At 32.9% G+C, this 14714-nt stretch overlaps 1 protein-coding gene across 1 annotated transcript in view; it reads left to right on the forward strand.

Moving 5' to 3' along the window:
- Positions 1–13225, forward strand: part of LOC149259082 (uncharacterized) — a 59830-nt gene extending 46605 nt beyond the window's left edge. Inside the window, exon 4 of the mRNA XM_089374804.1 lies at positions 12910–13225. Coding sequence (XP_089230930.1) covers positions 12910–12946 — 37 coding nt within the window. The 3' untranslated portion in view covers positions 12947–13225. The remainder of the gene's footprint in view (positions 1–12909) is intronic.
- Positions 13226–14714: the final 1489 nt, after the last annotated feature.

The following is a 14714-nucleotide window of genomic DNA, read 5'->3' on the forward strand; positions in this document are numbered from 1 at the left end:
AGTGAGGAACTTGGTCAAATATTCCATTTTTGCAACAACTCCTGGATCTGCTGTTTAATCTCTTAATTTTCTAGAATGGAATGGTAGTATATCAGCCCATTGGGTAGAGGTGCTTTGGGATTTAGATTGATCGAATGCTTGACTTGATGGTGCAAGGGTAACCCTGTGGGTGAGGAGAAGATGTCCCTGTATTCTTCCACAGCCTTATCCACCTACTTCTGCTACTTGGAAGAACCCTTCTAAGGGGCCATGGATGTGGCCATGATATTTCCGTTATTTTGAGAGTGAATCAGAAAGAAAACAAATTTCTTGGTTTGGTAGATGATCTTACTACATTGCTTAGTAGAGATAAAAGAGATGGTGGTACGAGAGGCTACCTCCGGTACCCTATATAACTTACTTCCCAAAGTAATAATAAGAGTTCGAGGCCTCGACTCATACATAGCATGATGCTTCCATAAGTATGGTTGGCCTAATAATAGATCATAAAATGCAAGAGGAGAAACATCACACAATACCTAATACGTGAAGGGGTTGATGTCGTAGGGAAGACGACATTGTTGGTTGACTTGGAGATCTCGTCCTTGGTGGAGCCACCAAATGGTGTATGTCTATAGGTGTTGTCTAGTTAGTAGGCCCAGCTGCTCAATGACCATTATTGATATGAGGCTCTTTTAGCTCTCGTTGTTGGTAATGAAATGTAACAGATACCCCTTCACCCACATTTGTGAGTGGAAGAGACACTCCCCTTCCTTTCAATCTTCAAGATCAATCTTCTGGATCTTGGTGGTGGTAACGATGGCACTAGGATATGCATTAATAATATGCGTCCCTTTGTCATTCCCCTTGTCAGGTTCTGACTCAGAGTCATAGCATGCATCTAACTATGAAGCCTTCAGCTTGGCTACCGATGACTGTTTGGCTTGACACTCACTTATTTTTTGAGTGGGGCTCTTATGGAACTCACATTGCTTTCCTAAGTCCTTCTTTGTCTTCGTGGTGTTGTTTGTGGCTTCGATGGTTTTTCCTGGGTCAACCTACCTTGCCTTTATCCTTTGTTCTATGGTTTGACGACACCTTTCACTTGCTTTAGATTCGTAGATTCAAAGTCTCACTCCTTCTTTTTAAATTTTTGGTCAATCTTGATAGCATATCGGTAGGATGTGCCAAGCGAGGAGATATTCATGAACTCCATCCCACCTTAGATGTATTTGTGTAGACAACCGTGATACTTGAGTACTAGATGCCACTAAAAATTCTTGATACCTAACTTTGTGCGAAGGGTATGGAAAATATTTGTGAACTCTGACACGTCTTGGTCCCTTCCCTGTAGTAGTGTGGTCCATTTTATGTACTTATCTTCATAGCTCCTGATAGGGTAATATTGTTCCTTGATGGTGCCTCGGAAAAAATTCCAAGTGGGTGTGGTTGAAAATAGTGAGGGTTCCCTCTCGTCCCTTTTCTCACAGTAGGTTTCCCATGAGTCCTTAACATGGGGGGCGGCTTTGAGGAGGGTAAAAGTAATGTTTTCCCTATTTGAAAAATCATGAACCGAAAAATATCCTTCCAACAGATTTAACCATTTTTCTACGACATCTACATCTATTTGGACTTCAAATATGGGAATGTCAAAGCTAACTTGTACCTTAAAGGAGTTGCACCTCCAAGGTGGCTGCTAGATGAGGATGCATCGCCTATGGGCATCCGTCGAAGGATCTGGGAAATGTTTTCCATCATCGTTCCTTTGTCACTCGATGGATTCTTCGAGCAATATTTCGAAAGGATGTCCAACTCCATCGTTTTTCTTTTCTTCCGCCATGGGAGGCCGTCATGGTCGGTGAATCTAGTCTTGCGAAGCTTCAACCAGTTCAAGCCCCAACTCCTTATACCCCAACCTCATTGGGGGCATGGATAGGAAAATAGAGAAAGAGCAGATCGTTCTAATACCATTAATCCAAATTTATGCAGGAACGAAATGAAAATATAGACTTAAACAGTAACATAGAGATACAATGAAAATTGAACTTCACTTCATTAATAAAATAATGAGAATTGTTTACATGCAGAATGTAAATAAACTAGCTCGGACAATGGTAGCTTATCTCTGAGAAGAGATGTGGTGGCTACATGCCTCTCAATTGTGTTACAATGAGGCTCAAATGCCATTTTATCATTAAGAAATAATGGGAAACCATAAACATCCAAAAATATAACCCTAGGAGATGAAGCACCAAAAGCTTGTGGGCCACATTGGGGTTAGCTGGAACTTCAACTTCCTAGGGTTTTAACTTTGGCATACGATCTCCGTTTGGCTATTATAACACCTCGTTTTGAAGATCTCCAAGAGGATAACGAAAAATAAAATAAAAAATTAGCCTTTCAATTTTCATCTCTCCATTTTCCCAAGGAACTTCTTTTAGGCCCTAGAAATAGCTTTGGAAATTTAGGACCTGAAAAACTACCAAAAATAGTAAGTTGTGCTACAATTAGGGAAAATGAAAGAAACAATGGTGGGGGTCCAAGTGGAATAGGCGAGTTACCACCAATATCCACCTCAATCAAGGATATAGAAAAATGGAGTTTGCTTCATCAATAATTGCTACATTGAATACATTATATGTGCATATCCCTTAATAAAATTGATAGTATCTAGTGTTTCCCAAAGAATTACTTAAGCTTTGATGGGAAAGTAAAGGGTTCCATTTATCAAATGAACCTAAGATTATCTAGGTCCAACACAATGCCTTCTTTTAAAACATGTCCCAATTTTTGGTCAAATGGTTGAAGAAATTTTCACTTTCAAGGACATCCCCATTCCTCAATGATTGTTGAGAATCATAGGTAATAAATATTACTCTTTAGACAATCAAATAGTAATAGATTGTTGAAGTATAATTCTAAGCATGTATGAGTAAAATCATTGAATATTTCTAGGTTTGTTCTTGAGAAACAAGTTGGGGCATTAACCAAACTAAAAGAAAAGAGTCGATAGGCATAGTCTCCCCATTTAGTTGCAAAATCAGTCAAATAATGATATTTTTCTTGCGTGGACACTTGTTTGCATTCTAAATAGCCATCAAGTAGGAGTAAAATTCCCTTCCCATGACTCCCTCAAGCATTTATTCAATGAAAGGTGATAGAAAGAGGTCTTTTATCATTACCTAGTTCAACTTGTGCAAGTTGACACATATTTTCCACCTATCATTATTCTTCTTTGGAATAATGGTTAGAAAAACCAACTTTATATGTGATATAAGGCATATGATAGAAACCTCCAAAATTTTGTAGAGTTATTCTTATACCTTTTCTTTTTTCCAGTGGTTTAATATGATAAAGCATCTATCATATTGTCTTAAGATCAGGTTGGAGTTTAGTTCTTATATTGATGAATTATTTCATGATGCCTTTTGAATAATGGTCACTAAAGATAAATTTCTTGAAAGAGAGCAATATTTATTGGCATTGTTTGATAATCCCAATAATCAACAATCTCGAAGAAATTGAATCTTCTCCTTGTGTTGAAATGTTGATCTTCTTTGATGGTTACCCATGCCTTCAATAATCTTATTATTAGTTTCCTCCTCCATTATTTGTATATCCCTAATATGTTACTTAGTGTAGTTTCTTGGAGTATATTCCTCATTTGGTAGTGTGACTGTAGACACCATTTTATAGTTATCAATTTATGTACATTCAATGGTGTAATTTCTTAAGAACCTCCAATAATACAACCTTATTATTGACATGTCATTTATTTAAATCAATAATGAATTAATTCCAAATATCATTCCAATCCTTTAGCTTAGACTTTATTTCTTTGTGGTAGTACCATTTGTATATGAAACCATCAATATATGAAGGAAGTATGTTCTTGTCTGGGTAAGAATTGAGCCATTACCACTGATAAATTGTCATCCCTATTGTTAGTGGAATTCATTAATCTTATATTCTTCACTAAATAATTTTGTTCTTGTTTTTATTTTCTCATTGTTTCTCACTGGGTCTTACCTATTTCTAAATTTATTCATTGGCCAAGTGATTTGAATTTCAACATGAAAAATAATTTTCACATTCCCTAGGTAGAATTCATGATTCTAATGTGCCTAAGCTTGTATTACTTGGTCAAAATGTTTTCGCGATGATACACACATATGTGATATTGTTTGGCCGTCTAAGTTCTAGTGGAATTTTTATTCCATTATATATAGTTGGCCTCCTTTAGTGCTTAGTTATGATGGTTCATATATTCTACATACATATGTTTCATCTTAGACCATGTGTTTGCTTTTGTCTAAAGGAATACTAAATTTTCTCTTTCCTTGCCAAAATATAATTTCCATCTCATTGGAGCAAATTAAGCCATGCACTAATAAATTCATGGACTACCAAAGAAAACCTTATATGTATCACTTGGAAGCTTCAACTATTTGATGTTGGCATAAGCACTGATGCCATAATAGTTAGTTGAGATCACCACCTATTGACCAATAACTTTCTATGTAGTATGATTTTTTATTTAAACCATGACCCAAATTTGGAACATAAAAAGATGACCATGAATATCATCTAAGTAAATAGGCAATATTTATTTATATTGGTGTGTAGTTCCATTATTACATTGATTATTCCATGACCTTCAAAGGTACCAATAAGTGTTTCCAAAAGAATTTACTTTCTTTTTTGACCTTCATTGCATCATATTCAATGTCATATTCCTCATCAACATTCAACGTGCATACCAGGAACCCATACATTTCCTATATATATATATATATAAAATCCTTATTGTTTCTTTATTGGGGCTTCATTGTCATAATTCAGATCTAAATTTGTAATTCTTCCAACATATTCTCAAGTGTTCTTTTATGTTCAACAAACTTGGGATATGCTTCCTCCATGGAAAGGATAAGCTATTCATCAAAGCCCTATTTATAATAGCATCGTATTTTATATTTTATCATGATCAAGGCTTATTTGTGATCACCTTTCTCAACTTGAATCATCTAGAATATTTTCATGGGTTACACTTTGGTATGCATATAATCACTAGTATATGTTTATGAAGGAATATAGACAACATATGGTTCATGGTATGTTGAAAATATATCCCCATAATCCACGATAAATAGTTTACAAGTGTTATTTGTATTAGCTCAGTAAATTTCTAAGTAACTACTTGATTTTCCTAAGATTTGAAAGCATTCTTGTCATATGGTTACTCATGATCTTGGTGCTACAATATGAAATTCCAATTATCTCGATCCCTTTTCTAATCATCGACTTGGCCTTGGCTCCTTAAATTGAGCTTTCATTTGTACCATGAATTATCATATTTACTAAATTCTAAAAAAAAATCTAATAGAGATTTTTCGGGTTCATATACTTCTTTCTAGATGAAAATTTGTCATTGGGCCTCATTTCTTGCTTGTTTGTTCTCAACTCATATCACTTGGCTTCATCAATCTTAATTTTGCATCCATTTTTCCTTGCTTCATAGTTTGTCTTGTGGATTCCTCTCCATGTCATGTTTAACCTATATGGTCATATCTTGGGCTTATTGATACGCTTTTGGGCCCCTTTTTCAAACTTATGTTTAGAGATTAAAATAGAGACCAAAATGAACCAATCCATGTGGATGGGTTGATGAAATTTTTATTGTATATAGTAGAATATCTCATTTACTCAAGCATCACATTGCCAAAATAGTTCAACCGTTAATTGTGGGTTCTCCTCAACTTGAGGAGGATTGATACCTTCATATTGGGATACACCCATTCATTCTTGAAACTACAAGATCATGTATTTCCAACCTCTCAAATAAATGCACTCATCAACTCTTGTCTTTCATGATATAACACCACCTCTTAATTTTCATTTGAAGGTCAAGTTGTTCATCCCATTTTTTCCTTCCCACTAAGTGTTAATGGTGAGAAGGTGGAATTCCTATGACATTAAAGGTAGTTAGATTTTAAATATTAATTTGACATGTCTCTTGATCTTATTTTTTCTTACACTCATCGTAGATGTCTTCATAGAGGTCATGTAAAATACCTCAAACACTTTTAGTCATTTATGTTTTTGGACTCTTCATACTATTTCTCAACTTTTTTGATGTGTCCCTTGGGGCTTTGTTTTCATCTTCTATATTTTCAATTTCTAACACCATTGATTATCCATCCTCTCCCCCAATTTATGTTCCATTGGGTAGTATCTTCAAATTGATGGTAAAAACTCTAATAAATTATGTTTGACATCCTCTGCCTAAGAATTTTAGGGTTTCTCAACTATCATTTTTTGATCCATAACTTGTTTGAAATGCTTCAGACTCACTATTGGGATTTCTCCCATATCCTCACCTAGGGGTCTACAGTGATATCTTTTTTGATTACAAGAACCTTTTAAGATCGTTATATGTCTCCAAATGTTAAAGTAATAAAATTCGCAAAACAATTTACCAGTGTTAATAGTAAATTATATGTTTTTTATTGAATGATGATGATGATGATTAACATCAAGTAAGACCAATATGGTCTATTGGACCTTAATATAGTAAGAGATTAATTGAGATTTTTAAATATTTTGTTTCTTTCACTGATCGAAAATAACGGAGATAAGAATTCCTAGATCACCATAGTTTTGTTGTATTAACAAGTCAAGAAGGTTGGTAGTGTGGCAAAGATCTTAAACATCAGAATGAATGTGAGTAAGAGCTGGGCAATCTAAGAACAAGTTATTTTCATCTTAAACCCTATTAGTATTGCAAAGGTGACAAAATCTTTTGTCCCAAGGTGTTCCGGGAATTGACCAATGCTTGATTTCACTTTGAAGTTCATGAGAATTAGTTCTTATCTTGGTAATATTCATTTTCTTCTTAGCACTGGTCAAGTTAGAAAGATAATTCTAGTTATCAAGATTTAGGTTTATCACCTCCTTATAATACACTGGTGTCCTTTTTCCCTCTAACTCCTTATCACCCCATAACTTATCCTTAAATTTGGAAGTAATAATATTTTTAATATTGTCCTTATTCTCTTAGATGATGTCCTCCTTTACCCCCTAATGGTGTAGCCAAGACTAGGCATCCTTATACCAACCTCGCTTGAACCTGAGGTGGGGTTTTTTGCTAAAGTTAGAAGTAATTTTGTGGAACTGCTTGGCTTCCATGTCATATAGATTCTTATTATACATGAGATACTTTTTCATAACCATATTTTCAATTGGGGAAAGGAAAGCTTCAATCAAGAGGATAGGGTATGGATTGTTTCCTTTAATATTAAGGTTGTAGTTTATAAATTGCTTTTGGATCAACTCAATATTCCTCCATAATTCTCGAGATATACTACAACCCCAAACCTCACATTTATATAAAATAACAAGGGTGATGAGAGTCTCAAAGAGAAACATTTTTTTACTCCATACCCAAAGATCTATTAACTTACTATTGTTTTCAAGCCCATAATAAGCTTTCTAGCCCCCAACGATCCTTTTATCAATGTTATAATTCTAGTGAGTTTATGATGGATGTCATTTCCAAGATACTTGTATGATGAAAATTTATCCAAGTATTTATTATCATAAATAAAATTTCTTTTTCGATTTAATTATCATGAATTTAGTCTTATCAATATTAATAGTGATACACATCTTGGAGTATTCTAAGATGCTTCTCAATATCGTCATGCCTCCTGTCTAGAAGAATGATATTATCAATGTAAAGGAGAAGAGTAATGATGATACCAATGAATATGGGGCCATCACATCCAACAACTTCCAAGCACTCTTCTAGCTTATCAATTTAAATTCCAAAAAGGGTAGGGGATAGGGGACACCCTTGCTTAACTCCAATATTTCATTTAATTTATTTTGACCAACCCTTAGTGGTATTAAGCTTGGAAATAAAATTCTCATATAGCCTAGTCACAAAAACCTCAAATCAAGATGAACCATTATCTCTTCTAGCCTATTCCATAACTTATCGTGAGGAATTATGTCAAAATATTTTCTAAAGTCAATAAAACAATAAAAGAGTTTAATTTTATTATGACGACATTCCTCTGCAATTTTCCTAAGAGTAAAAAGATGGTATATAGTTGAGTGATGTCTCCAAAATACATCTTTCCCTTTCGTTATTTTACCATGGCATTCAAGCCAAAGGATAATCTTCTTTTCAAAAATGAGACCATAGAGTTTGGCTAAAATGTGGCTAATCATAATGGTCCTATAGTTAGAGGGAATGTTTGTATCCCCATGTTTAAATATAGGCACAATAGACTATGTGTCTAAGGTTTAGGGAAGCCTTGTTTTACTGTAAAATTGAGGAGTTTGCGTATATGGTAGATGAGGATAAACCTTCCCATTTGGAAAATTTCAGCTTGATAGCCTTCAATATCCAAGACTTTCCCATTAGTGAGTTTCTTAATCCCGAACTCCACCTATTTATCTATTTGTATGATTTTTCAAACCGAAGTGATTACGTAGAATACTCTGCATAGATAAAACATTTAAATCAGTAAAAATATATTGGTAACTTTATTTGATTGAAACATAAATGAAGTTTCTAGCTTGATAAATTAGGGCATTAATTATAACCAAAATATATTCACACATGTTGACGCTGCTGGATGCCACCAACATACATGGGTCTCCTTGATGTGAAGTCCAAATTAGACCTCACATCATTTGGAGTAAGAGCCCCATCCAGAGTATCGGCCTGACCACCACAACTTAAGTTTTTCCTTGGTTTCAATGGATAACATAAGAGATTTACACATAACCTTTTTATAAACAAGTAAGTTGACATCGTGAAACACCAATTGCAATGTATAAAAGGATACCTTCACGAGTGGGAGACAAGAGTGAGTCTCTAGAAGGAAAGTAATAGTACTATCCTAAGAGAGGTACACGAGAGCATGGAAAAACTCATTGATTAACCTGCAAATGAGTTCACAAGATAACAACGATTCATGAAAGAAAATACAACGCACATCCAACAAGATAAGCACCAAAGCCACATAAATAGTTCAATTTCTTTAGTACAAAAGAACAATAAAATATATCGCAAACATCCAAAGGATAGTCTTAAAACATTCACAATACATGCATGAAAGTGTGTTAGCTCAATGAGCTTCAATTATTAAGTGAAAGCTCCAAGTACACAATTACAATGTTGAGGCACTAGTTCCACTAGTTCCAATAGTGGAACATTAAGCCACTTCTTACTTCTCCAAAAGAATGATTTTCTCTCCTATGCCAAGTGGAAGAAGTGAAGGCTAGCTCTTCAAAGTCCATGACTCCCCCAAAATCCTTTTGCTTGAGTTATGAAGGACTATTTATAACAAGAGGCATTACGGGCTTTTTGAGGTCTAAAATGGGTCTCCTAAGAAAAATGTACAACCAAAATAAAATTTATAAGAAGCAAAAGGATTCAAGATGATGATGTCAACCATTGGGGATGATTTACCATTTTTGGAGTAAAAAAGTAAAAGGATTAAAAAACAATAAAATAATAAAACTATTTTTTCAACTCGTATTTTCAACTTATCTACCTAAGGTTTTACTCAAATTTAGAGTGGGAGTACTCGTTAGATGCAAAATTTAATTTCTCATCCAAGGAGTACCCATGTTGCATACTTTCAATGGACCCTTCTACACAAAAAATGAGAAATACATGACAAAACGTGATTGCAATCACGTTTTTCATGTATTTCTCATTTTTCGTGTAGCAGGGTCCATCAAACGTATGCAACATGGGTACTCCTTGTATGAGGAATCAAATTATGCATCCAACAAGTGTTTCTACTCAAAATTTGAGTAAACACATAGGGATATAAGTTGAAAATACGAGTTGCAAAAATAGTTTTTATTTTTTCCCTTTAAAATTTGAAGATGTAATATAATCTTATCATATTATTTCCACTATTATTTTATAATTTCCTCAAGAGGCCCATTTTAGACCTCAAAATTCCCCTAATGAAATTTTCATATCCCTGTGACCCTTGAACTACCCTCATGAATCTTAGATTTCGCAAGTGATCTTTGAACTTCTAAAAGACTTTTGGACTTCTCTTAATGAATAATGAACTTCTATTAATTCATTTGTCCACATGGGACTTTTCATATTCCAAACATTACCCTTGCACTTCCACACATTACATTTTGTCCTTTTCCTTTACAATACATCATTACATTCCACATGATGATGTGGCAAGACACATGGACACATATGACATAGTGATGATACTTGCACAAGTTACAAATTGACAATGATGACATGGACTTCATGATGAGGTGACAATGATAATATGTTCTTATTGATGCTATGTCTTCAATATTCATGAAAAATCTAATCTATGCTCCATCTTCATGAAAGATCCACCTAGTTTCTTATCATTCATCCTCCAAAGGGTCTTGGATCAATATTGGAATCTTCTAAGAGATCATGAACTATCTCCATTCTGTCTTAGTGCAATATATGCTGCATGTCTTTGCGATGGTTCTTCTTTGTACTTCTTCTCTCCAAGTGCTTCTTTGACATCTTCCTTGAAAATCCTCTTATCATGCTAAGAAGGTATTCCTATCGATGAATTTAACTCATGACAAGGAAAAATCAGTCTTGAAATCTTCTATTATATCTCTACCTAGCTCCTGGGAAGCGCTGCTTATGATGGGCCCATAGAAGGATTGAAATGAGGAGGCTTGATAAGGAAATCATAGTTGAACTCAACGGTGGCCTAGGAAGGCAGAACTGTCCACTATTACAATGCTATGCACTATAAATATGGGCTCTCCTTGATCCAACACAGTGGGGAGGCACAAGGAAGAAGGTTGATGAGCTTCTTGCTTAAGATTGTGCCATGTGTCAGGAAGGAAAGAGAGGAAGACTATGTCAGCGCAGTTTGACTTGTCAAGGACTGAGAGGAGGCCTCGTTGAGCCTTCTTACTATGCCATGTAATTAGGAAGAGAGGTTTGAACAAGTTTTCAAAGCAGAGGGGAAGAATGAGGAATAAGGTTGGAGGCTTGAGGCTTGAGACTATGTTATGTGCTGAAGGACAGAGGGGGCTTAAGGGAAAGCACAATTTTTGTCAACAAGGTGTCATTGTTCATCTAAAATGAACTTGTCCTCTTTATGATAGCACATTTTTTTCTCAATAGTGGTTGATTGTTCATCTAGAATTCACTTTTCACCGAGGGAGGCAACAGAAAGCTAGGTCACTTAGCCTAGAAAGTGCTTCACAACATTGAGGAAGGAGGAGGGTCTTTGCATGGTGCAATTTTACTTTTCAAGGGGATGGAATAGGTCCTTGCTATCAACTAAAATTACTTAATGTATCATGCATGGAAAAGGTGATCAAAACTTGGTGCAATGCGTTATTACAAACAAGAAGGGTTAGGTGACCATACTTGGAAGGTTCCTCAATTTGCAGTTACTGGAGATGGCCTTGAGAAGGTCTCATAATAAAAGTCTTAGTGGGAAATGTTGCTCATTAATGGGATGTGCTCATCGCCTGGTAAGAGGGCTATTGCCATCACAACTTGCACTGAGCAGTAGGACCAAGAAGAGCTCCAAAATGGCTAAGTGTGGGACTAGTAGAGTAAGGGAGGAAAATGCACATGAGCATAACTCAAACATAGATCACACACATTAATGTCATCGATACAAGCTAGGAGAATACATAGGACTCATGAGAAAAAGTCACACCTCGAAACGACGACAAAGGAACACTTATTTCTAAGTGCGACAGTTGAAACGACACATTATGACACTTAGAACACAAGTTGCAACAAAAGTGTTGAATGTGATCAAAAGGTGCGCTATGTTGCAAGAAGTGTGTCTAGTTCATATTTTTATGGTATGCAGGGCTATGTAATGTAGAAGAGTGTGACAAAACTAATTCTAGTGATGCAAAAAGGTGCGACACATGCAGGAGTGAAAACAACACAAGGTGACACCTGCGACAGTAAGAAAACATGAAAACAACATTGAAAGCAATACATGTTAGAGTGAAGATAACATGAAAATGACACTTGTTGAAGTGAAAGCAAGCAAAAGAGACAATTGTGAACATGGAAGTGACACATGTGAAAACAAAGGTGCATGAAAATGACAATTGAGAAAACTCACCGAAATAGAAGTACAATTGCAACTAAATTGAGGGAGACTATCAATGAAAGTGTGCACAAATTGTTGACATGGGTTGAAAATTGCATAGGCATTGTGCGATACTTGATCAAGATTGCATAAAAGAAGTGCACTTATGAATTTATTACAAACTAAGCATGTGTGAGTAAGTGACTTCAACAGTTAAAACCGCGAAGAGGAGTTAAACACTTAGCACAACATCAATCGACAATGAAGTAACCATAGAAGACAGATCGTAAGATCCTCAATAGGCTTCAAAATTCAAATATAAGAATATTTTAAAAGATATTGATCACAACGTCAACAACACCCAACCATTCCAAATATAATTCCAAATATGCTCCTAAATTTTTTACTTAATCCACTCCAAAGTTACTAAGAAAGCAAAAAGATTCAAAATTTTAGTATGTTCATGATACATTTCCATTAGATTATTCAATTATCAAATAGTAAGAATTTTTTTATAACTTCATAAACTTATAACTAATGAAGAAAATTGTTAGATAACAATATTCAATAATAATTTTGTTTCCCATTTGAATTTATGAACATATTTTTGATTTATTACTGTGAAAGTTGCACTAATTCACAATTCATGCTTTTCAATATTATTAGATGTTAAAATGATAATTTAAGTATTATTAAATATATTTAATTAATTTGTTTATAATACATAAGTGAATAATATTCACCATTATATTATGGCATTTAGGAAATATTTTCAAATTATAAAACTAAAATGTGTGAATATGTTTTTGGTATGATGCAGGATAAACTCCCTTTGGAGAAGTTATTCTTCTCTATGAGTCTTAAGAGAAAAGATGATATGGTCTCTGGTATGATGCAGGCTAAACTCCGTTTAGAGAAGTTATTCTTCTCTATAAGTCTGACGAGAGAATATGAGATCCCCTTCCTATAATTGATAGTTATCATTAGTTCTTTAAGTTTAATGTAAATTTTATATATAGAAAGAACCAGGTTTTAATGCGATGTTTTCATGTTTTAATTTCTTTTAAACCTATTCTTTAAGCATTTTTAATATAAAAATGATAAGTACTTATGCGACAAAAAAGTCGTGGATGTTGTGATAGATGGATGAAGACACGATAAAATTTTTCTAATAAATTTATAATTTTGTTTTGGAAGTTCTTAATATAAAAGCGATGCGACATAAAGTCGTGGATGTTGAGATGGATGAAGATATAATATAATTTTTATAACAAATTTATAATTTTTTTTATTAAAAATAAAAATAAAAATGAATTAATTTAAAAATAATACTAATTATAAATTTTAAAACATAATATCAAAATTAAATAATTAATTAAAATAATTAATTAATTTAAATTTATCATTTCACTCTTTCAATTTAATGGACTTTTAATATAAAAAGTACATGATAAAAATATAAATAGATAGTTAGTGTTCTGTGATTGGTAACATATATAAATACAAATTGAAATTGCTTATTTTAGGTTGAGGTTAAATATTTTTATTTTATTTTTCAACTAAAATCTTATGTTTCTATTAAATATAAATGGTATTTAAAATCTTATGTTTCTATTAAATATAAATGGTATTTAAAATATTAATTTAATTTTTAGTGATATATTTTTTCCTTTCTAAAAACAGATATTATGAAATATTATAAATTTCTAATTAAATGATAGAACTCACATTAACTTCAAATCTTTTTTTATTTTTTTTATTTGTATGATATTTTTTAATTTAATTATCTTTTGTTAATTTCAATTTTTCATTAAAATATGTATATTTTATTTTAATTCTAATAATAATAAATTAAATATTTAAAAAATATAAAAAATTTTAATTTTAATTTTAATTATAATAAATTAAATAAAAATTAAATATTTTTAAAAATATCACTGAAAGATTTGGAAAAAAATTGCTAAAGCAGTAATTTTTAGATTTGTTTTTATATTGAATAGAAAAAAATAAGTTGTCCTTAAAAAAGTATCTTATACCTTCTATTTTTTATTTGTTTTAAATAGAAAAAAAATAAAATATCATTAAAAATATTAATTCTTTGATATCTTTATTAGGTAAATGATTACCAAACGTTCCCCAAAAGAAATTATTACCATGCAAAAGTTGTTTTGTTGAGAGCAACATGCTAAATTTTTGCACTCATACATAAAAGGTCCATGCATTTTAAATCTATATATAATTTTTTAATTATAATTATTGTGCAGTGCTACAGTAAATCTCTTCCTCAAATTTTAAGTTTATCAACATGGTATACACAATGATTCCCTGCTCACAACTTTATATAGGAGCAAAAATATATTTCGTTTGATTTTTTCCTTTGTATGTAATTTATGATTTATTTATGGTCACAACATTAAATTTTTGAGAAGTAATGTTTCGAATAACAATATAAGATATTTTGAATAACAATATAAGATATGATTTCAATAGAGTTATATATGAAGTTAAATGTTTATGTAATGTGTCAATATATATGTAATATGGTTGGCCTAATAAATAAGCGGTTATATGTAGAACTTGTAAATATGTATATATAAAAATCATATGGTTGTTATTGAGGACAAG

This window comes from Pinus tabuliformis, chromosome 6, assembly GCF_031772625.1.
Source record: "Pinus tabuliformis cultivar Carrire ecotype Pingquan chromosome 6, CPIR1, whole genome shotgun sequence".
NCBI classification, from domain to species: Eukaryota; Viridiplantae; Streptophyta; class Pinopsida; order Pinales; family Pinaceae; genus Pinus; species Pinus tabuliformis.